We start from the raw sequence: 24,811 nt of genomic DNA on the forward strand, positions 1-24,811 counted from the left end.
GTCTCAAACCTAAACCTACTTCGAGGCATCTTATATATGCTACTCTGGAACCACCCCTAAACCCAAATAGTTCAACTGTCAACCCCACTGAGGTCCTTAGACTGGGTCTCATTAACATAAGATCACTGTCCTCAAAATCATTGTTGATCAGTGATCTAATTATTGATCATCACTTAGCTGTGATTTGGCTATGTGAAACCTGGCTTAAACCTACAGCTGTCCTCCCCTTAAATGAGGTCTGCCCACCAGCATATACATTTAGTCACGTCCCTCGTGATGCGAAGCAAGGCGGGGGTGTTGCTCTTATTTATAAAACTAGGTTTAGCTTATTAGCTGTTGGGGGTCACAAATATAACTCATTTGTGCATCTGATTCTCCGCTCTGCTCAGGATATTACACATTGCCAAGGTCAGAAGAATAAAAATCAGTCGTATTACTTTGTCACTGTATATAGGCCTCCTGGCCCATATTCTGAATTCTTAGATCAATTTGGTGCGTTCATCTCTAACTTGTCAACTAGTGTAGATAACATTCTGATCATTGGTGACTTTAACATTCATATAAATAAGCCTTCTGATCCCCTCTGCAAATCATTTATGGAAATTGTGGATGCATTAGGATTTCGGCAATGCATTCGGGATTCGACACACATTAGTGGAAATACCCTGGATCTGGTTCTCGCACGTGGTATTGCTCTCACGAATATTGACATCATGCCTCTTACATCAGTGGTGTCTGATTACTCACTTATTAAGTTTACAGTTTCGCTGCCGTGTTTAGTGGAACAACCACCTTAAATATCATTACGGCAATACATCAACTCCTCAACTAAGACTGAACTCGAAGCTAGACTGCCTGATATCTTAGCTTCACATCTGACAAATACCCAGTCAGTAGACAGACTTGTGGATAGTTTAAACTCAGTGCTCAAAACTACACTCGACATGATTGCACCACCTGTGTTAAAACCGCGGTCCCCCAAAACACAGTCACCTTAGTTCAGTGATTATCTGCGAGACCTTAAGCATAAATCAAGAGGTCTAGAATGGAAATGGCGTCGTTCAAAATTAGAAGTATTTCACCTTGCGTGGCGTGATGCTATCTTAGACTAAGCATGCATTATTGGCTACAAAGCGGACCTACTACTCTGATTTGATCAACAAAAACAAGCATAACTCAAAGTTCTTGTTCGACACGGTGGCAACATTTATGCATGGATAACCACCTGTGGTTCGCTCTCCTTTTACAGCACAAGATTTCCTGGATTACTTTGGGAAGAAAATAGAAGACATTAGGTTAAACATATCCCGGCATGCCTTAATCCAGCCACTACACCCTGCTATTGAGGTGGGCGCCACTACTGAGGTATTACGTTGATTTAAAGAATTTGATAGTATCTCACTAGGCATGCTGACAAAACTCGTAATGTCAACAAAAAACACAACCTGTTTATTTGATCCTATACCAACAAAACTGTTTAAGGACCTGTGGCCCACTCTTGGGCCGACTGTGCTGGAAATTATTAATCTTTCTTTATCTTATGGATCTGTTCTTAAATGTTTCAAATCTGCAGTGATTAAACCATTACTTAAGAAACCTAATCTTGACCCTAATGTATTGAAAAACTATCGGCTGATATCAAATCTATCATTTTTCTCTAAAATTCTGGAAAAAGTGGTGTCACGGCAGCTCATAGACTATCTTACTGAGAATAATCTCTTTGAGCCACTGCAGTCTGCTTTTAGAAAATATCAGTCCACAGAGATGGCTCTCACTAAAGTGGTGAATGATCTTCTGCTTACAATGGATTCGGACAACACTATGGTTCTGTTGCTGTTAAATCTCAGTGCTGCATTTGATACAGTGGATCATCATATTCTACTTGATAGGCTGGAAAATCATTTTGGGATTACTGGGAGTGCCCTTGCATGGCTGACGTCATACTTGACCAGTCGTTCTCACTGTGTTTTGTACAGTAACACTACCGCTAACCTTAGTGACATGAAATTTGGGGTTCCACAGGGGTCTGTCTTAGGCCCCCTGCTTTTCTCCCTTTATATAGCACCCCTTGGGCACATATTGTGGTGTTTTGGGATTACCTTTCACTGCTATGCAGATGATACTCAGTTATACATGCCGATAACTGCTGGTAATCTCGTTCACATAAAATCCTTAGAAGATTGCCTTGCAGCAGTGAGAAGTTGGATGTCTAGAAACTTCTTACTTTTAAACACTGATAAGACTGAAATGATGTTTCTTGGTCCAGTGAGACATCGGGTTCAATTTGACCAGTTAATGCACAGTCTCGGCTCGTGTATCATACATCACACTGACAAAGTGAGGAACCATGGGGTAATTTTTGATCCTACATTGTCCTTTGGCCTCCACATTAGAAATATTACTAGGACTGCTTTCTTCCACCTGCGAAATATAGTGAAGATTCGTCCCATCCTGTCTATGGCTGATACTGAGACCCTGATCCATGCATTTATCTCTTTTAGATAGGACTACTGCAATGTTCTGTTTTCTGGTTTACCGCAGTCTAGCATTAGGGGTTTCCAGTTGGTTCAAAATGCTGCAGCCAGACTTTTGACATGAAGCAGAAAGTACAACCACATTATACCCATTTTGGCGTCTCTTCACTGGCTTCCTGTCCCAGTGAGATCAGATTTTAAGGTTCTGCTACTAACCTATAAAATTATTCATAGACTGGTACCTCCCTACCTAGCTGACCTAATTAAACCTTACGTACCGGCCTGGGCTTTACGTTCTCAGGGTGCAGGACTGCTTTGTGTCCCTAAGGTGAATAAGAAGTCTGTGGGTCACAGAGCTTTCTCTTATCGTGCCCCTGTTCTCTGGAATTATCTCCCTGCGTCAATAAAACAGTCAGATTCTGTGGAGATTTTCAAGTCCAGACTTAAGACGCACTTAGTTTCCCTTCCATATAGCTAGCATACTGGTACAGTTTTGTTTTACGCTTTTTACTCTTTTAATTTTTTAGTAATTGGAGTGGGCTGCAGCCTCAACTTTACTTAAATTCTGGGTCTTTTAGCGAAGTTTTAGGGCTAGTGGCCGGTGATCACCTTAGTATTTCTCTGTTTTTCTTGTTGTTTAATGCTGGCAAATTATACAGTATTTTTTGTCTTTCTGATGCCTGATTCTGTTTTTTTCTCTCTAAGGTGCAGCTCCATTCAGAGATGGGAGTTGTATTCGTGTTGGCGATCCTCCTGTCCTGTGCGCAGTAGCATTTCTTGTATATTTGTCCGTGAATTGTTCTGTGAATTGTTCTGTAATTTATGTTTGTAGCATGGCCCAAGCAGAGGGGCACCCCTTTGAGTCTGGTCTGCTTGAGGTTTCTTCCTCAGAGGGAGTTTTTCCTTACCACTGTTGCTCTGGGGGTTGGTAAGGTTAGATCTTACCTGTCTGAAGTGCTTTGAGGCAACTCTGTTGTGATTTGTTGCTATATAAATGAAAATAAATAGAAACTGAAAGAGGAAAGAGTAAAAGTGACAAATCACAGCCCTTGCGGTCTCCATCGTTTAGTTTGTGCGCTTCAGGCTATGGAGAGGGTTCGCAGCCACACAGAGGGCTCTGATCTAAAGCGGTTGTCTTTGGTTCTCCACACCCAGGGATATGTGTGAAACTTAACACCATATTACAGAGCCTGCAGGCAGCAAGCAACATTTTGTTAATAATCACCGGCCTTGAATAAAGACCTGCCTCGTTTAGGCACCATATCTGAGCAAAAAACTAAACACCTGAGCTTTTTGAATCAAAGAAATATGATGCCCATTTTTCTTGAATCTGCTAGTGTCAGTGCTCATTTTGTATCTCTGTTGTGACTGGACATGTCCAGACTGCTCTGTCCGGTACATGCAAGGGCTTTTAATAGAAATACATTGTGATGGGGTGGGACATTTTGTCCTATCTGAGCAAAAATCTGTTTTAAAAATCAGGAATATACGATGTTTATTGCATGGAAAATCATACAGAAGCATTGGGACGTTTGCTTTTGTCCGATGAATGCAAGTATCCGGTTTATATGATGATGGTTTAGGCGCATTTTACTGTATTTCCACTGCAGTATGCCAATCGAAATTTAATTTGGACTCAGGTTTCTAGTATTGTCCATATTTTTAAATGTCATGGTCAGTTTCTTAAGAAAATTTGCTTTCTGCTTTTATATTTACTACTTATCATGAACCATACTATGAGAAGATCAGTTTGGTTTACAGAAGTAAAAACAAGATCTGACATGTAATTTATCATGTGTTTAGTGTTTGATACAATGACTCTTTATCATTCAATATCATGCTACGGTTTATTGGATTGTTAGTAGAACCAGTAGCAAATAACCTAAATGTGTCCAAATACTGCATTCATGGCAATATGGAACTCACATTTTTTTGATCTACTTGGAAAGTGAATATTTTTTTCCTGACAGTGACAAATTTCACTTGAGAACCAAATTGGCTAAATATTGTGTGGCGAACTTACACATCTTGTGACAATCAGATTCATGCAGCAGAAGACATCTAACGTCCTTCTGTCTGTCTCTGTCCATGTATCTCTCTCTCTCTCTCTCTCTCTCTCTCTCTCTCTCTCTCTGTCCATTCAGTGGGAGCATGTCTTTGTTCAAGGCTCGTGACTGGTGGTCAGCGTCACTTGGCAACAGTGAGGAGTTTGATCAGGGATGTCTATGTGTTGGGGATGTGGACAACAGTGGCACAGGACATGGTCAGTCTGTGCAACATGTAGCAAAATAAGTTAGAGCAACACTATACTGAAAGTTTATTCTGTTGTATATTTGTTTACAAAGATACAGTGTAGTAGTAATCACCAAACGTATGTGTGTGTGAGAGAGAGAGTGAGAGAAAACTCTTCTTCACAATGAGAAGAGATGTGCCACAAAGACATGGGTCCTATAAAAAACATTGCATCTGGCCTCTTTTATTTATTTTGTTCCCCCTTTTTACAGACAAGGTGGTGGTGGGAAGTTATATGGGGATGCTACGGATTTTCTCCCCTCATGCCAATAAGTCTGCGGAGGGAGGTCAAGGTGTTGCTGCTTCCCAGCTTCTAGAAATCCAGCTCCAAAATGTCATCATCCAGGTGGAAGTGGGCAAGTTCGTCTCGTGAGTAGACATTGTAAATTTGGGCAAAGACCAAGGACTCCTTCCCTCAAAGACATTTAATTTGATGGTTTGATGGATGAATTACTAAAACATGCAGCAGCTTTTGTTTGTGATTTTGTAGTATGACTTCGAACATGTCTTAGATTCAATGATTTTAAATATGAACATCTGACCACTGTATTGTAACATCTGTGTTTTTGTGTTTGTATATAAAAATGTAATAAAACAAACAACAAGCAAACAATAAAACAATAGAAATCAAATGAAACAGCCATAGGCAGGAACAATATCCAGAGCAGTCAAGTGGTATCACAGTTAGTTAAATACATTAAAACCATGAACTAATTTGTATAATAATAATAAGTAATAATGAGTGAAAACTAAGAAAAAGATGAGTTTTAAGTGTAAACCTAAATCACCTGAATGTAGTTAGTTTTATCTTGTAGACACATGGTGGCCAACAACAGAGTAATATGAAATTTCCCAGATCTGGTCAAAATTGTTGCAGCCGAATTCTCAATTTTTTGAAGGGTAAGCCAGAGAATTGGACCTTAAAAGTAATCAGTTCTAGAAGACGCAAAGGCATGAATCACAGTCTCAGCAATATTCATCTATATATATAAAGCTGACTGTGTATGTATGTGTGTTCGTGATGCACATCCACAGTAATTAAGCAATCAACACCAAACTTGCTATGGTGACTGGAGGCACCAAGTGGGAGGTCACTGGCACCCTTAGGTTGAAAGCGTACTGTATGTGTGCGAACACACACACACACACACACGTTCAGCCATATATATTAGATCACAACCCACTCACTTATTTTTGCAGTTCACGTGGTACTCAGGTGAGATAGCAAGCATCACACTTTATACTTAGTATGCAGTAGCGGCTGGCTAGGGTGCATTTTAATTACAATCCGAACGAGCCAACATGCGCCACATGCAAGTTTAAGCACGCGTGCGAACATGTCCTTTAATTTCAATCACGACCCGCTCACTGGAGCCCTTACTTTTGCAGTTCACGTGGTACTCAGGTCAGGTAGCAAGCATCACATTTTACTTACTACGTAGTAGCGGCTGGCTAGGGTGCACTTATAATCCGAATAGGCCAGCGCACACCGCGTGCAAGTTAAAGCGTGCGTTTTTTTCAATTCAAATGTACTTGCTGTGTACGGTATCACCTTTTATCATCATTCACTTGAGACTCATGAACGTCACAAATTGCTCTATGAAAATTAATGATGACAGCATACACACAATGCAATGCAATTTATTACATCTTAGCTAAAGTGACATGAAATATACAATGACATGGCTAAAATTCTTCTCTATTACCCGTGTGTAGAATGGGTAACTCAGCTAGTACAGTATAAACCTAAACCTGATTATAGTGATGTTACACATGTGAAAAAGGGATAACTTCCAATTTTGATCACCTCTCAAATATGAAAGTTAAAAGACAGAAACTGGTTTTCTTCTATATTGAATTGTATAATCACCCAGGCTTCTCTGAATTTAAAAGTAAAACATTCCATCTGAATACATCTGATACTCCACTGCTGCCATGCAAGCCTCCAGTTTTGCAACATGAGACATGTTATTAGCAATAACAGACAATTACATGTCTGTTGTCAGCAGAACTGTAAACATCAGTCCCATGAATATGTATAGTCTGACTGAGAGGTGCTGTGTGGACAGAAAACAGCAGGTGACCTCCAGAATTAGTGTAAATAGCTAACCAGTAAACATTGGACATTGTGCTGCAATTCACCATGGGAGTGTTGGGGTTTTAAATGTTGTTATTGTGGTTCATGTTAGTTTAACAGTGTTGTTAGTGTTATTGATTTATTGTGTTTTTGTATTTCAGTTGCTTCAGTCAGTTCAGTTAAGTGTTATGTTGCTGTTACCACGAGTGACTTAAGTGACATGCTCCCGATAACATAAGTGAAAAGTATAGTGCTTTAATGTCTTCAGCCACAGTCTCTGTTTGTCAGATTAGCATCTGCGTACAGCAGAATTCAGAAAAGACGAAAAGCTCTGCCTGCGTGCATGCAATTTTGATCATGCGCAAATTGGGGAAAGCTGACTTTGCCGTTTAGTATGTTTATGTATTTTGGGTCAAGAATGAATGGTGCCAAAACCGAATGTTATTAGAACTAGTATTTTTAGAGAAGCTACATACATTAGCTAACAACACTGAACAATGGACATTGATATTTACTTTCTGGATTCAGACGCCAATCCAGCAAGGGGCGGTAAATCATCTGTATATTAACGCGTGAGTGCGTGCATGATTTTATTTAATAAGTTCAATGTAAGTACATAATATAATTGTAAATATGTTATAAATGCATGTATGACACAAGAAAGTGAAAACACTTATTTACATTGTGGTCCATTTAAAAATTAAATGAAAAACTAGAAGTAAAAAGAAAACAGTTATAAATAATAATGACAATAATAATATTAATAGTGTGTATATGATAGCAAGAACCTAAACAATTTATAAATACATTGGGTCTAAGGTTCTAAAAACATTGTGGAATCACATACCATTCCAACTCATTATAGAAACTTTGCACAATTTATCACCCTTGAAAAATGTTAGCTACCTATTTTATAAACACTACCCAATCTAGAGCCCATGGATCCCCACGGCAACACTCTAGTTTTTTATTAAAAACTCTAGACAGGTGAGATCTCAGCCATGTTAGCACTTTACTAGAAATGCCAAAATAGTTTCAGTTCTGTCCGACACAATTCTGTCTTTTAGGGTCCCAACATGCTACGTGTGTTTGGCATATTTCTGGTCTCAGTGTTGAAAGAACACTGCTTAAGAAAATAGGATGGAAAAAAAATCTCTAGCATATTTTGGATGTCAATGACCTTAATGAATTTAATTAAGTACAACTTGCAAATATACTGCAGAGAAATCCATTTCATTTCAAGCTATAAACTGTTTTGTGTGCATGTATATATTTATATATACATGCATTTATATATAGTATATATTTTACGATTATCCTTATAGGGTGAGCCTAATCTTCCATTATATGGTCTTTAAAATTACACACTATTAGTGGTGTAAGGTAATTAAAAAAAATATTTAATTAATTACAAACTTTGCAGTTAATTAATCTAAGTTCATCACATGTATAATTCTCAAAACGTTTATATTATACTTTTTTATTTATTTCTCAGTAGATTAAAATATTAATATTAATATATTAAAATATAGTCTGTTCGTTCTTTAGGTGTTCAGAACTTCTTCACCTTGCTGTCCTTCATCCAAGGAAGTTGTCAGTGTACTCTGTTTCAGGTAACTAACACACACACACACACACGTTTAAATGCTTTGTCATGTGTGACCTCTGTAAATCCTCCCACTTTCTCAAGTGTTTGATGTTTGATGATTGTTTTTACACATCTGTGTGAATTACTTTAGTTAGTGTCACTCATCAATACTATTCCGGTACAGTAGTTGACAAGCACAAAGGGAAGTGGTGTCCTTCTGAGAGAGAGCATATAAAATCATTCATGGGCAGTGTTGTCCATCGGAAAGGTGTCTACTGTATGGCTACTTTGTACAGCAAGAAGCATATGAGAGTCTAAAGTAGGCATAGACTGTATATTTACTTGGATAAAGCCTGCGTGATGTGATGTGATGGAGCATTGCCGTGCATAAAAATCATGGCCTTCTTGAATGATGCAGACTGTTTCCTGTACCACAACTTGAAGAAAGTATCTTCTAAAAACTGGCCGTAGGTTTGGGAGTTTATTTTAAGTCCATGTCCAAGCCAAAAATTCCCTCCTAGTTCATCCTTAATAATAGCAGCCCATGCCAACATGCCTCCTCCACCTTAATGGTGTCTGACTTGAAGTGGTGCTGTGTGTCCATTTAATGACCTACTGTACATGTTGTTTATTAGAGATCCTACTTTTCAGATGGCATTTCTTGAAGATGTTGCATTTTGTTCGATACATCTATGCAACAGTTTGTAATTCAAATAGCCCTCCATCCATTTTCTTCCGCTTTATCCGGAGTCGGGTCGTGGGGGCAGCAGCTCAAGCAAAGCCGCCCAGACCTCCCGATCCACACACACCTCCCCCAGCTCCTCCGGGGGAACCCCAAGGTGTTCCCAAGCCAGCCGAGAGATGTAATCCTTCCAGCGTGTCCTGGGTCTTCCCCGGGGCCTCCTCCCAATGGGACGTGCCCGGAACACCTCTCTAGCAAGGCGTCCAGGGGGCATCCGGAAAAGATGCCCGAGCCACCTCAACTGACTCCTTTCGACGTGGAGGAGCAGCGGCTCGACTCCGAGCTCCTCCCGAGTGACCGAGCTCCTCACCCTATCTCTAAGGGAGTGCCCAGCCACCCTGTGGAGGAAACTCATCTCGGCCGCTTGTACCCGCGATCTCGTTCTTTCGGTCATGAGCCAAATCTCATGACCATAGGTGAGGATCGGAACGTAGATCGATCGGTAAATCGAGAGCTTTGCCCCCGATTTAGCCAGTTTTCACCCTTTGGTGAAAACTGGCTTTCAAATAGCCAGTTTTCACCAAATGATTACCACCTATTAGTCTCCCTAACCATGTTTGCATCTGTGAACATTTCATTCACTTTTCATCCAAGTGTATACAATTCACATACCTCTGGAAGGTTAAGACATTAGTCAGCATTTTTTTTTTTATTGAATGAATAAGATTTGTTAAATTGCTTTTTGAAGTAATGGTCTATACTGTGAACATGTTATTTATAACCTGTGTGTGCAGGCACTGCAGGCAATGTGGAGCACGGTGACCAGTACCAGCTGAAGTTAGTTTATGAGCACAACCTTCAAAGAACTGCATGCAATATGACTTATGGCACCTTTGGTGGAGTCACAGGTATGACTTTCCTGCAGAGTTCCTAGATGCATGTCACATAGCAAGGGCTTTGAGGAACACAATGGTTTTATGGATATATTGCACACAAACATAATGTACAAAAGGGTGTGACACACACACACACACAATGGTCTTAACTATACTCAACAAAAATATAAATGCAACACTTTTGGTTTTGTTCCCATTTTGTATGAGATGAACTCAAAGATCTAAAACTTTTTCCACATACACAATATCACCATTTCCCTCAAATATTGTTCACAAACCAGTCTAAATCTGTGATAGTGAGCACTTCTCCTTTGCTGAGCTAATCCATCCCACCTCACAGGTGTGCCATATCAAGATGCTGATTAGACACCATGATTAGTGCACAGGTGTGCCTTAGACTGCCCACAATAAAAGGCCACTCTGAAAGGTGCAGTTTTACCACACAGCACAATGCCACAGATGTCGCAAGATTTGAGGGAGCGTGCAATTGGCATGCTGACAGCAGGAATGTCAACCAGAGCTGTTGCTCGTGTATTGAATATTCATTTCTCTACCAGAAGCTGTCTCCAAAGGTGTTTCAGAGAATTTGGCAGTACATCCAACCAGCCTCACAACCGCAGACCACGTGTAACCACACCAGCCCAGGACCTCCACATCCAGCATGTTCACCTCCAAGATCGTCTGAGACCAGCCACTCGGACAGCTGCTGAAACAATCGGTTTGCATAACCAAAGAATTTCTGCACAAACTGTCAGAAACCGTCTCAGGGAAGCTCATCTGCATGCTCGTCGTCCTCATTGGGGTCTCGACCTGACTCCAGTTCGTCGTCATAACCGACTTGAGTGGGCAAATGCTCACATTCGCTGGCGTTTGGCACGTTGGAGAGGTGTTCTCTTCACGGATGACGCAAAGGAGATGTGTTGCACTACATGAGGCAAATGGTGGTCACACCAGATACTGACTGGTATCCCCCCCCAATGAAACAAAACTGCACCTTTCAGAGTGGCCTTTTATTGTGGGCAGTCTAAGGCACACCTGTGCACTAATCATGGTGTCTAATCAGCATCTTGGTATGGCAAACCTGTGAGGTGGGATGGATTATCTCAGCAAAGGAGAAGTGCTCACTATCACAGATTTAGACTGGTTTGTGAACAATATTTGAGGGAAATGGTGATATTGTGTATGTGGAAAAAGTTTTAGATCTTTGAGTTCATCTCATATAAAATGGGAGCAAAACCAAAAGTGTTGCGTTTATATTTTTGTTGAGTGTATGTACAAGTACAAAATGCTGAGAATGGAGGCAATGATAACTCAGCATATCCCATGAATATAGGTAGACACCATGCTGACACAGTCCAGAAATGATGACAGGCAACAAGGCAGTTTGCCTTGAAAGCTAATAGGCTTCAAGGAACATTTTCCAAATTCAGATTAGGTCTTCACAGCAATTTCCCAGGCTGGAAAGATGTTGACTTTCTCATGTGTAAAGTTGGAGCAGTGACAGAACATAGCCTAAGTGAGTTTCAGTTGTATAAATGTCCAGTTTCTTCTGCCCTGCTTTTAATTGTGTGATCAGAGAGAGGTCTCCATGCACTATGATGTTTTTTTTATTACATTGTAATCTGTATTGAGAAGGATGAAGTGAGTCTGGAGAGGTGGAGCTATTCTCTGGAGAGGAGGAGCAAGAAATATAGTATTTGCTGGATGATGTGTGCGTGAATGTGAGGGAGGGTGACGGAATGGTGCAGTTTCAAGCAGCAGAGGTGATGAACAGGCATGACTTTGAATACTTTGGGTCTCTTCAAAGCTGTTCAAAGTTATGGAGAGTGTGGTATAAAAGTGATGAAGAAAGTCCAGGCAGGGTGGTATGGGTAGAGAATAGTAGCAGGAGTGATTGGTAACATTCTAGACCAGCTATTCTTCATGGTCTGGATGTGGGAGTTCTGACAATACAACAGGAGTCAGAATTGAAGGTAACAGAGTTGAAAATCCTACTATTGTCCTTGGCAGTGATGAGGATTAGGAATGACCATAACAGAAGAACAGCATAGGTACAGTAGGAATGTTTAGAGAAAAGGTGAGAGAAATGAGATTGAGATGCTTTGGGCATGTGCAGAGGAGGGGTGTGGGCTGTAAAAAACAAACAAACTTTTACGGTTAAAAAACTGGCAGAATTCTGTAAAAATACCATAAAAACAAGAGCAATCAGAGATTTCTGACGTCCGCCAATCCGGATCACCTCCAAAATTCAGTGGAGTCTTCCATGTCCTAATATCTATCCGTGGTGCAAATTTGATGAGAATCTGTTAAGCAGTTTTGAAGTAATCCTTCAAAGCCTATATAAAGGGAAATCTTGATCCAGAATCCGGATACAGATCGAGATCACCTCCTGAATTCAGTGGAGTCAGTCTTTCACTGGGGAGACAAGCACACAAGGTATTTACGCCACTGTGCTGTCACATAAAAGGCGCTACTCTGGAAATACAGTGAATTGTAGATCATATTGCCATATTACTTATTTTACTGTATTTGAGCAAAGTATGTTAATACAAGGAGTTGCAGCTGTTTTGCTCTGTGTCAGCCTGATCCCGTCAGATCTCAGAAGCTAAGCAGTGCGGGACCTGGTTAGTACTTGGATGGAGACCTCTTTGGGACACCTGCAGCTGTGTGTGTTTCTCCAGGTTACACTAGAGGACTCAGGAAGGGCATCCGGCATAAAACTTGTGCAAAATACCGATGCGGATCTGGCTGTATCCGGTGTGGCAACAAAACAGGAGCAGCCGAATGGACAACAACAACATGTTAATATACGGAGTTCTGAAAAAAATCATGTCTGTGTAGAAAAGTGAAGAGGCTATATCAGTAACACTAAACAGATTCTGCAGTTCATTAAATTTTCACACTGATTCACACCATGTGGCAGAATGGTGGTGCAAGCAAGTTAGTGCGCTTGCTTCCAAGACAGAATATCCCGAATTGAAGGCTGCCTTTTACACCATTCTCCTTATGTGTGTGTATATATATATATATCAGAATTACAACTGTTTTATCTTGTAAAATTCACTGTATTTTCTATTTACATATTTTTTACTGTGTTCTTGCAGTACTATTCTGGCAATCCCTGCTGCCAGCGTTTTCCTTTTTTAATAGTATAGTTGTTTAATAGTGTTTTTTTATATTGATAGGTAGCTGTTGAGGATGGAAGAAACGAGGCAGGCAGAAGGAAAAGAGGAGGTTTATGGATGTGGTGAGGGAGGACATGCAGGTGGTTGGTGTGACAGAGGAAGATACAGAGGACAGGGTTGTGTTGACTTCAAACAGATGCAACCAAAAGATAAAGAATGTTGTTGTCCATTTGGCTGCTCCCATATTGGTCAGGGTTGCCACAGCGGATACAGCCAGATCCGCATCGGTGTTTGGCACAGGTTTTACGCCGGATGCCCTTCCTGACTCAACTCCAGTTTTACCCGGAGAAACACACACAGCTGCTGGTATTCCGAAGAGGTCTCCCATCCAAGTACTAACCAGATCCTGCACTGCTTAGCTTTTGAGATCTGATGGGATCAGGCTGACAGAGAGCAGACCAGCTGCCACCAAAAGATAAAGAATAAAAAGTACAAAGTAAAAAATAAAAAGAGGAACACACAGGAAGAACAATGACCATTGAATGTAAAACGCTGAATTGTCCAATGTGATATGTTTTTTTGTTGTTGTTTAGATGGTAAAATAGTGAAGTGTTTCTGATGAATTCTGAGATCTTAAGGAGCTGTGGCAGACTGACCAAAGTGGGCTTTGGCTGACATAGGTTTTCCACATGTTTGAGTGAACATCTGTGTTTGCAGCTTGGCACAATATGTAATTGGAGAGAGTAGACTAATACAGAAAACTATAAAAGTCTCAGAGAGAGAGAGAGAGATAGAGAGAGAGAGAGAGAGGTCAAATAGCTGCTAACTCTCAAGTCAATTAACTTTTTGGAAAAACTGAGGGGAATGCCCTCGGCTTGTAGGCATCCAAGAAAAAACACACACATGGGGAAACCCCTTTAAATCAGTGGGAAAAAAAACCCTGCATTTCCAAATAAAGAATTTATTGTTAAGGTGTGTATATGAGAGACACTGAATGAATGAGAGAAACGGAAAGTGCCAGACACTGTGGTCTGGCATATGATGGACCCTTCATTCAATGTTTATAGTGTGTGTGTGTGTGTGTGAGAGAGAGAGAGAGAGAGATTGACTAAAAGAAAAGTGTGGACCTAGGAAACTCAGTCTTTGGCATATACTGAAAGCACATGCGTGTCATTGTGTGTGTGTTTGCATGTGCTGCTTTGCTCTAAAAACCTGACTTATTCTGTAGATGTCATGCACTCATTTAATTTCTGATAAATCCACACACTTCCCACTTTCTTTTGTCTTTCTTTCTGTTCATACATTTCCTTGTAATATTTCAAATGTCTCCCCTAAATAAAACCCAAATTTTATTTCCACAAACTTCTTAATGGGTTTCTGTCAAAAAGAAGCAAAATAATGACATCAGATTGTCAAAGGGTGACTACAGATGCAGAGGAATATCATAAGTAACAAGAGATCTGTTCCGAAGGACCAGCATCTCCCATCATATTGGGAGATGACCCATAGAAAATGTGTTGACCTAGGCACCGTCTGAACTGATGAAAGAGCTCTGAGATGGACTTACAGTATGTCCCAAATATGAAGGGTCTGTGACCACTTGTGTTGAGTCATCACATGGTGAAGGCTCTTGATGCACGGATGCAGCTCTCACACTACAGCAGCAGGACCTGATAATATCATGTTAAACTATTAAAAACAATCACTTCAAAATATGTAGCTCTAAAAACAAAATGAAACTGCATAGCTTCTCTTCTTTCTTCTCTTCTCTCCAATAAATATCTGCTGTCTTTGTAATTTTGCTGCTCTATTTTCATCACTAGATGGCAGTACAGGCCCTGAAATTGCAGTTATAAACTAGAAGAAACAATGCTGACTTAACAACATATTTAGGAATTCAGTGCCTGTTGTTGCAGCACTTGACAAGAGCAAAAATATCGGGACAAAAACATAAAAAATTTGTTATCAGTATAAAGATAAATCACTATTTTAGCAGCATTTGTTGCACATTACAGTACGAGATGCTTCATTTAAGTTACTGTTCATTGTTTATGCAACAGTGTTAATATTTAGGTTAGCATTTTAACATTTTCATGTTATCTTTTTTCCTGCTGTTGTGCATATATTTCTAAATAGCATGTTCTGGGGTTAAATGTTTTGATTGATGCAAACATTCAATTTTGATGTTATAGTTCATGTTACATTCATTGTATGCTAAGAGTGTGTGAAGGTTTGTATAATGCCTCATAAAATCCCCTGCCTTTTCTCTTCCATTTACATGTTGTTGCCTGTTATTTATTTATTTATTTTAATAAAATTATGATTTTATATCTTCTGACAAAAGGTTATTTGACAGAAGTATGTTTGTTAGCTGATTTGTTAGCAGGTTTACTCAAAAATTGTTGAACCATTTGTCACTAAAGTTGGTTGTACTTAATATGGCCTCAAAACCATTTCAAATCTGGGGGTAAATCTTTACAAAGCTGGAGAAACATATTTTCCTCTGCCAATGAAATTATAGGAGGTTATGTTTTCGCCCATTTGTTTGTTCGTCTGTTTGAATTGCCTGGAGCCCACAATTTTTCATGTGTCATTATGGATTTGTTGTTGTTTTTTTTTTTACTGAAGATTCATATCCTGATAGGCAAGAACTGATTCACTTTTCATGGCCATAGGTCAAAGGTCAGGAAAATCTTGGGAAATGGGAAAAATCCCTTTCTTTAACATTCATCAAATGTTCCAAAATTCATAACTCTGTCAAAAAAGATCAAATTTCTTTCAAATTAGAGAGCGTTATGTAGGATGGTATCCTTTATCGACTAACAGTGTTTGATCTGGCCATTTAAATTTAACATTGAAAACCACATTTTGTGTATATTTTACATTATATCTTAATCAAACGTGCCCCAATTACTCTCATATCTTAAAGTGAGGTGCAGACTGGCACTCACTATCGCCTGACAAAGTTTGATCCGTAGTGTGGATTTTGTGGACATTTGAATTTACTATTGAACAGCCCATTTGGTGTACATTTTGCATTATATCTCAATCAAAAGTGCCTCAATCATTCTCATTTTTGTCTCCGCCATCGAAATTAGAGGAGGTTATGTTTTTGCCCCTGTTTGTTTGTTTCTCTGTCTGTTTGATTGTGAACAGCCTGGAGCCCACAGTTTTTCATATATCGTTATGAAATTTTTACTGAAAATTCATATCCTGATAGGCAAGAACTGATGCATTTTCAAGGTCAAAGTCAGGAAAATCTTAGAAAATTAGGAATATCTCCCTTCAACATTGAATGAATTTCCAAAAATGTATAACTTTCATAAAAGATCAAATTTCATTCATATTCGAGAGTGTTATGTAGGATGGTATCCTTTATCGACTGTCACTGTTTGATCTGCATCTGATCCAGATTACAGATTTTGTGGCCATTTAAATTTAACATTGAAAACCCCATTTAATATATATCTTGCATTATATCTTAATCAAACATACCTCCATCACTCTCATATTTGAAAGTGAGGTTCAGACTGTCCAAATGTAGATGGAACACTGTAGGAATACCTAGATTGCTGTTAGAATGCAGAATATAAAGAATGCGCTTCGAATGCCGTACAAGTGCAGTCCGATTGTCACCCAAAGTCGGAAAGTCTGGAAGACAAACACAGGGAGAGGAGGGAGAGAGCAGCGCTGTTGTCTGTCCTTCCTCCAAGACCTGCAATGTCTCTCTACTGGATTTTGAAAGACATCCAAGGTATGGACTGTAATCATATAATGCATCACTGTGGTGCATGTGAAGGCGAGAGATCAGTTTATCACAGTCATCAGATCACCTCTGTGCACAGCCGTCATTACCAGTGCATTCACCTGTTACAACAAGCAGTCCGTGATGTGGCCGTGACATGTAATGTGTCAACACCCCACATGTACAATCGCTGTTGTCCAGCAGCCCACAATATGTGACGTGTCATATGTGTTAAGTCTGTCATTCACAAATTTTTTAAAACTTAATGTTATTTTTACAAGCGTTGCATGATATGAATCAACCTTTTTTGCAGAACGTGATATACCCTGTGTAGAAGAGGTGCCATTATATTTTGGACCAGTTTGTCTCGTCCTGTGTCAGATGTGTTTTTAGAATAATATTTCCGTGTTGGCATTGTGGTGGCTGCTTGATGACTGAGCTTTCCCGTCTGTTTCACTCAGTTTATGTGACACATGGATGGCGAATGCAAAAAGAAATGAATGTGGGAGGTGATGGTCTAGTGATTAAGCGCTGGGTTTGAGACCAGAGGATACTCGGTTCAAACCCCAGCCCGACTGGAAAATCACTAAGCACACCTGGGCAAGGTCCTTAATCCCCAAGTTGCTCCCAGTGTGTAGTGAGTTCCTTGCATGGCAGCACCCTGACATCCGGGTGTGAGTGTGTTTGGGTGAATGTGAGGCATAATTGTTGATGGAAAAGTGCTATATAAATGCAGTCCATTTCATTTTTTAATGAATGGCTGACTCATCTAAACAAGTCCAGAAATATAGTGTATGTCACCGATAGCTTTGGGAGTTCACCGACTGCAGAGCAATAGCCACAGCTCAGAGGCCACACCAGCCAGATGACTGTACTCTGCTCTCCAATGTTCCTAGTTTGTGTGTGTGCGTGTGTGTGTGTGTGTGTGTGTGTGTGTGTGTGTGTGTGTGTGTGTGTGTGTGTGTGTGTGTGTGTGTGTGTGTGTGTGTGTGTGTGTGTGTGTGAAAGTCTATAATAGCAGCCATTTAGCAATGCTGTAGGCGCTGTAATAGCAGCTCTACACTAATGCTGCTCTAATAGCCAGGCTGTCTTTGGGTTTGGGTCACTCTCAGGCCACACATGCACATGCAAGTGTGCGCACACACACAGAGACACACACACACACACACACACACCATGAGTTACCCTTGTCAAGCATGTACTTAAATCAAAACACAGACCTGTGTTCACTGTAAAATGTGCTTCTGCTTACCTGACAGCCCAGACGAATTTTTATTATGCATTATTCAAAATATGACATTGATACACAGCCACAGATTTGAAAGAAGCTGAGAAATTCAGCACAAATCAATATTACTGTGAAGAATGGATCTGTTTAAGTTCCTCTTTCCTCCCTATATGTGAGTACTGAAACTCTGCTATTTTTGTCCCATTCCAATGTTTTCTGCAATGTTTACATTGTATTACTCATAGCCAATGGCAAAGTTATGGACAGGAACAATAAATAGGAGTTGATTAATGTTCATAGCTAACACAGTTTCCAGTTCATGCTGCCAGTGAATTTGTATGGGCAAAAGCTGAAGGCCAAAATTGTTTTAATAACAGATATGCACGCAGAATAATTTCCTGGTCGAGGAATAGATGTAAGCTATACATACTTGACAACATTCCTGTTAAACATTATTGGGGGCCGTTCCTGGTGTAAACCTGAGTGTCACCGTACAGGTGTTGTTGGTTTGGCAGCAGACAGAACTTTTTGGTGCATTTCACTGTACTCAAAATTAAATTGCAGAAAGTTGAAATTAGTTTATTTTGTAAACTGTCAGTAAAAACCACTTGCAGTGGGCAAGTGACAGAAAACAATGGGGTATACATCAGAGGGCTGATGTATACCCTGCACTCTCTACTCACCACGATCTAAATGTATGATATAAAAGTAAATATCTCTGTCTGTCATGGTGTTTTTTGACTATGTACTTCATCATATGACTTCTGGGTAACATTTTTTAAAGTCATTCACACAGTACCAATCAATCATAAATATTTTGATGACTAGTATATGATGTAGATCATCCATCTAAGCTTCATGGTTGTTGAGATGTTCAAAAAAGAAAACAAAAAAGGTCTTTTCAGACAATCTTTTCCTTTACCTTGATCTTTGAACTGAACTCCAAAATCAAATCATCTCTGGATATCTATCCAAGTAATATTCCCACCAAGATTGATTAACAGGTTTCTTGGTTGTAGAGCTGTACAAAAAAAGGTGGGGCTTTTTTTTTGGGCTACGTTTTCCTTCATCCTGACCTTTGATCACATTACTCCCAATTCTAGTCACCTCAGGATGTCTATCCAAGTGATATTCCCATCAGGTTGAAAGGACATTCTTCCAGCCATTTTTGATTTATCTTGTCTACAGGCACACGGACACACAGACAAAGATGCATACACAGGGCAGTGAAAACAATACCCTGTGTGTCTGTGAAGTGGTGAGCAGGGTAAAAATATCTGATTTGACTCAATGGTGAATTTTAATTAATTAAAATTGTACAGAATTGACCTTGATTTTCACTATATAGACTATGGGTTACTTTATTAGATGCACTTCATGAGATACACCTATGCCTCCAGAACAGCCTTAATCCTTTGTGGCACAGATTGCGGAAGTCTTCCTCAGAGGTTTTGGTCCATATTAATGTGATGGCATCTTGCATTTGCCACTCCAGTATACCAACATTACCAGCTTGGTAATTGTTGATTCAAGGCAGGCTCGATCCATGCTTCCATTTTCTTCGTCACCACAGCAGATCAGACATTTCCATCTCACCCTGTCCTCTGCATTTTCCTCTGTCACATCATCCACCTGCATGTCCTCCCTGCTTCCATACTATTTCCAAAAAATTTTAGAGCAAAAGCTTAAATTCAGCAGACTAGGCACCTGATATAAGAGGCCTCACAGCATATTATGTCCACTGTGGGTAAAGTGTGTGTGTATATATATATATATATATATATATCGGCATAGGGGAAAAAAAAATCATATTTTACAAGGTTCTTGTTAACTCATTCACACACGCTCTCTCTCTCTCTCTCTCTCTCAGAGAAAGGTGGCAATTACATAAATTACACTGCAAAAGTAAATTGAGAAACTAAATGAAATAAGAGTAAACCCAGCAAAAAGTGAAAAATCTCATGATACTGCTGCACTGCTTTACCTCAGAAAGCTTTAATGTCCATTGTGTGCTCTAACGGGTTGGAGTGAATGTATTAATCAGCTAGAAATCTTTTGTCACTTCTGTCTGTTTCCTAATTACCACAGTACTATACACTTGGTACAGTTCAATTTCAATTTTCAGTTTATTTTCATTTATATACCGCCAAATCGTTGACTTGATTCAACGTTTCAGTTCAGATTAAAGTGAGGCAACAATTCAGATTAAAGTGATGATTTAATGTGATTATTATGTTCAGACTATAAAATTGCATGAGTAATGATCATGATATATCCAGCTCTTAAATGCACAGTTTCCAGTTTTGTGCTGGTATTTCCTGCCACTTAACCCTCTGGGGTCCGAGGGCATTTTTTGGACAGTTCACTCGCCTGGCATGAATGTTTTATTATTGCTGTTAACAGCTCTCCCTGCATCCCACAATCAGGTTTTATGTCTCTTTTTTTCAGGACAACCTGTGCTTTCATAATATATATGGCCCCAGAGGGTTAAGCAACCAAGTGTGCTGAGACACACCCCAAAAGGGTTTTCACCCTCTGCACAAGTCTGTTTTGCATGCTCCATTAAAATGGAGCTCTTCATCTGCATTGTCTCAGTCCACACAGCTATAAATGGGTAATGAACAGCCTTGATTGTGCAAGTAACCGGCAATGCACTGGTGTCCTGTCCAGGGAAAGTCACAGATTATCATTCACGTCACATTATGGTGTATTCATGCATTGGCTTGATGGGCCCCAGAGACTAAATAGCCCCATGCCGAACAAGTCCATTACTAATTAGCCCAACGCCAACTTGCTTTGTCACTAAGCAGTCCCCACTGTATATACCAGGTAGAAATTACACTCAAATATCTTTTCAGTATTAATACAAATGTCTCAGGAGGTGACCATTAAAAGTGTCAGACATGCCGGCATCTCAGGCAGCCAATTCACACTCTGCCTGAGTACTCACTCAAGTTGCTGTGTAAGTGGATTTAAGTGTGTTTGCCCTTTTGAGGTTTCAAACCTCACAAAATCTCAGAGAGGTAGCTGCACGAGATGCCAACAACATTGAGAACTGCATTGAGACGCTCAGATAATGCTGCAGTTTAACTGCTGCACAAAGACAATGACACAAACATCGCAAGGTAAAACTCTTTGTATATTGTGCCTAAAACTCTTGTGAATATATTATCTTGGTTATTAGACGTTGCTATTACATTTGTTTAATGTAACCACACAAGAATCTCAAGTTGTTTCTCCGTTATTTATAATGGGAATTGGTGTGAGCTGCGTTTTCATCCTGTTTTTGTTATTGTGGGTCAAGTTTGCTCTCTTAACGTCCTGCTTATTGTCCTTTACACTGTTGATGCTGTTTGTTCCGGAGTAATATATATAAGTTGTCTGAAATTCGGGTTTGTGTTTATGAAGTTCCACACAGGTTGAAGGTACCAGACACAGAATATTTGGAATATTTGTTTTAGAAAGTGTTCAGGGGTCTCATGCATGCAGTCTCTTATAAATGTTATGAAAGGCATAACAATTTACATTTTGGTAGTATAATGTTCATTTGCAATTGTTGTCATGTCATTTTTCCATGTTGTTTTGATTCCAGCGCCTCTCTGGCGAGCAAGGGATTATGGGATAACTCAATAGGGCGAATAGATAGATGTCACCTAACGTACTGTAACACACATCTAGTAATCATTGACTTTATGTCACTAAATGTTCAGTATTGCTTTAAATAAAAATATATAGTAATGTGAATATTCTGGTTTCTGTTTATGATTTGGGTTTTCAGTGAATAGTGTAAAAGTTGACACACATTAAAAATGTTTGTTTGACCTGGTCAAATTTGGTTTGGTATTATTTTTATATAAGAAATAGTCCAGTTGTCACAACAAAAACCCCATTTGATTATTGGATTACTTACAAGTTTTCATCATAACCAGTGGGAAATGGAGGTACCTGGTTATAGGACTACTTGGTAATAGGAATATTTCACATTAGGGCGAACTGACTGTAAATCTTTAGGACTTTCTTACCACACTGTCCACCGCATGAATGTTGACTGGCTGAACATCTGTGAAAATCCACCACCATCTCCTTGGGAGGTGGTGGTAAGGCCATCTCAGCTGTACTCCCCTTCTTCATCATTGATTTTGTCTTCAGGGGTGTGTGGCTAGATGGTGTTAAATGTGCTTGAATATTCAAAGAACATAATCCGTCCTTAACACCCTCAATGCACATCTGCATGTTTTGCATAGAACAAGTGATTATTTGAGATACTGATTCTGGTGAAGTTGTGCTCAAAGCAGAAAGCTCGACACCGTATTGATCTTTCAAAGGAGAAGTGTTGCTGTAAGATGTTTCGATGCTTTCCTTCACCCTGCAAAAAAATCATGTGACTCCCCAAATGAAGCTTCATTATGTCATATGTGGATCGGCGATGTGTCAGGGCGGGAATGATCAAACTCTCGTAATGCTTATAAATGGGCACAAACCCTCTGCAATTTGTGTAGGATTTTTTTTAGAGGAGGAGAGTTTTGGCATGCATTATTAGTATAGTTTCATTAGATTAGATAAACCATCATACATTTATACACACACTGGCACAGACATTCAGACACTATACATAAGTGTCTGAATGGATAAGTGTAAAGTGAGTGTGAGAACATTAGAAAATGTTTGTGTGATAGTCTGTGTAGTGAGTGTTTCAGAGTGTGAATAAAGTGTGAGGGTGGAGGCAGCTGTTTATCCATTATTACAAGCTGGTCAAAATCTGTCTTCATATGCCACCAACTTCTGTGGCATGTGAGAGGATCTTCTCTAAAACTGGAAAAGTAGTAACAAAGAAGAGGAACAGACTCAAGCTTTACACCACTGAAATGATCTTGTTTTTAAATAAAACCCCCAAATCCCCTTCATTTTGTACAACTATTCTCATAACAATTCCTAGTTGCACAAGCATTTCCCAATTTATATCTCAGTTACATACAGTATTTTATGATGGCACTATCACATTATAACAAAAGTATATTATTAATGTCTTTAAACAAAAATAGAGTAAAAAAAAAAATTCAAGATGCACATAGAACCTTAATTAAAAATACATAACAGTGTCTTACTACGATTGTACCATTCAAGTGCAATGTTGATGAATGGCCAGCAGACGTCGCCATATTTAATGTATCACATGCTTCTAATCACTGCAAGGGTGGTGGGCTAGTGGTTAATGCGCTTGGTTTCAGTGCAGAAGGTTCCAGGTTCAAATCCCACCCCTGCCACATTTCTTCATGTAATGTGGAGTTGCGTCAGGAAGGGCAGCCTGTGCCAATTCAACATGCAGATCCACCTTGGATTTGCTGTGGCGACCCCGAGTGCAAACAAGGGAGCAGCCGAAAGGACTTACTTTACATGCTTCAAATCACTAAAACATTTAAACAAAATTGCTTCATATTGATTCAGTTGTTCAAAAAGCTTTGGTTTTTCTGTCACTAACTGATACCTTTCAAACCAGTTTTTCTCGGACCTATGCCATCATTTTGGCTAGAAAACTGCCATTCGTTGGATGTTTTTATTAAATTTTACAGACCTATCTCTGTAGAACCAAGAGATGCAGGAGTAAAAATAACAGTAGCTCAGTAAATCAGTCAGTCAAGTTACTTGAATCACCTTTTTCTGATTCTTGGTTTAAACTTGGTTTAGCACATCCTCTTGCTCATGTATAAATGCACTGTGTCTTAGCACACGACTGGCTGAGTGGATATGTGCTTTAATGAGAAGTTGAACAGGTGTGCATAATGAAGTGGCCAGTGGCTGTAGATCTGTGTGTTATAAAGTGAGTACCAACCTTCATCTACTGGTAATCACTGGTATACTTGACAGAAAAGAAAAATTACATGGAAGCAGATATTCACATGTGCATGCACGCTGTTCCTTCCACACTCACACTTGAGGTGGGGCTCTGCCCGGTGCAGTGTGCGGCCAACCTCTGTCCTTTGTTAGCTGCTCTGTGGGCTTGTTCAACATGTCTTATTAATGACATTAACACAGGGCTGTTTCCGTCTCTGTGTCTGGATCTGCCTCCAGCTCTAATACTGGGCCCTTTGACACGTTGTTCTCGGGCGTGGGCGTGCAAAGTTACACATGCACACTTGCTATTAAGACACAGTCTGGCTCTTATTTTCAGTGCATAACACTTTTCTTATTATTGATGATACAGTGTGGTGTTATTCTGTCGGCTATATTGTGTTGACCCGTCAGATGTTCTTCATTGTCTGAAATGACCACCAGATGCCTGACAAATTTCTGCTAAATGTTTCTCTTGGAAGACAATCCCCTGTTCAGGTGTCAACAAGATTTCACTCTTGTTTGTGTAACAGAAAATCCATTATTATGGCTAGTGCTGTATATGAAGTAAACTAAATCTTCTACAAAACTAGAAGTTTGTGAAGAATAAGGCTGGCTCTGAGAAAGTTAAAGCACTGTGATGCTCATCTTCTGACAATTAGGAGTACATAGTACAGGAATGTTCAATCCCTTTCTCATTTAAAGCCAAGTTCAGGACAGTAATTAGAACAGTTGTGTTCTCACTTAACCCTGGAATTCCAAGTGGAGCAGGGATCTTGTCTCCTTATTTTACTGCCATAATGACAGCAGTTTCCTCTCGCATGTGAAAATCTTTGTGGATTACAGAGAAACTCCTCTTAGAACATTACACACCT

At 39.7% G+C, this 24,811-nt stretch overlaps 1 protein-coding gene across 1 annotated transcript in view; it reads left to right on the top strand.

Annotated features, from left to right (window-relative positions):
• The window catches only part of bbs9 (Bardet-Biedl syndrome 9), a 390,202-nt gene that overhangs the window by 20,543 nt on the left and 344,848 nt on the right, over positions 1-24,811 (top strand). Inside the window, 4 exon segments of the mRNA XM_034173643.1 lie at positions 4,619-4,737; positions 4,979-5,135; positions 8,392-8,456; positions 9,908-10,021. Of these exon segments, the coding sequence (XP_034029534.1) occupies positions 4,626-4,737; positions 4,979-5,135; positions 8,392-8,456; positions 9,908-10,021 (448 nt within the window). The 5' untranslated portion in view covers positions 4,619-4,625.

This window comes from Thalassophryne amazonica, chromosome 7 (assembly GCF_902500255.1).
Source record: "Thalassophryne amazonica chromosome 7, fThaAma1.1, whole genome shotgun sequence".
Lineage (NCBI taxonomy): Eukaryota > Metazoa > Chordata > Actinopteri > Batrachoidiformes > Batrachoididae > Thalassophryne > Thalassophryne amazonica.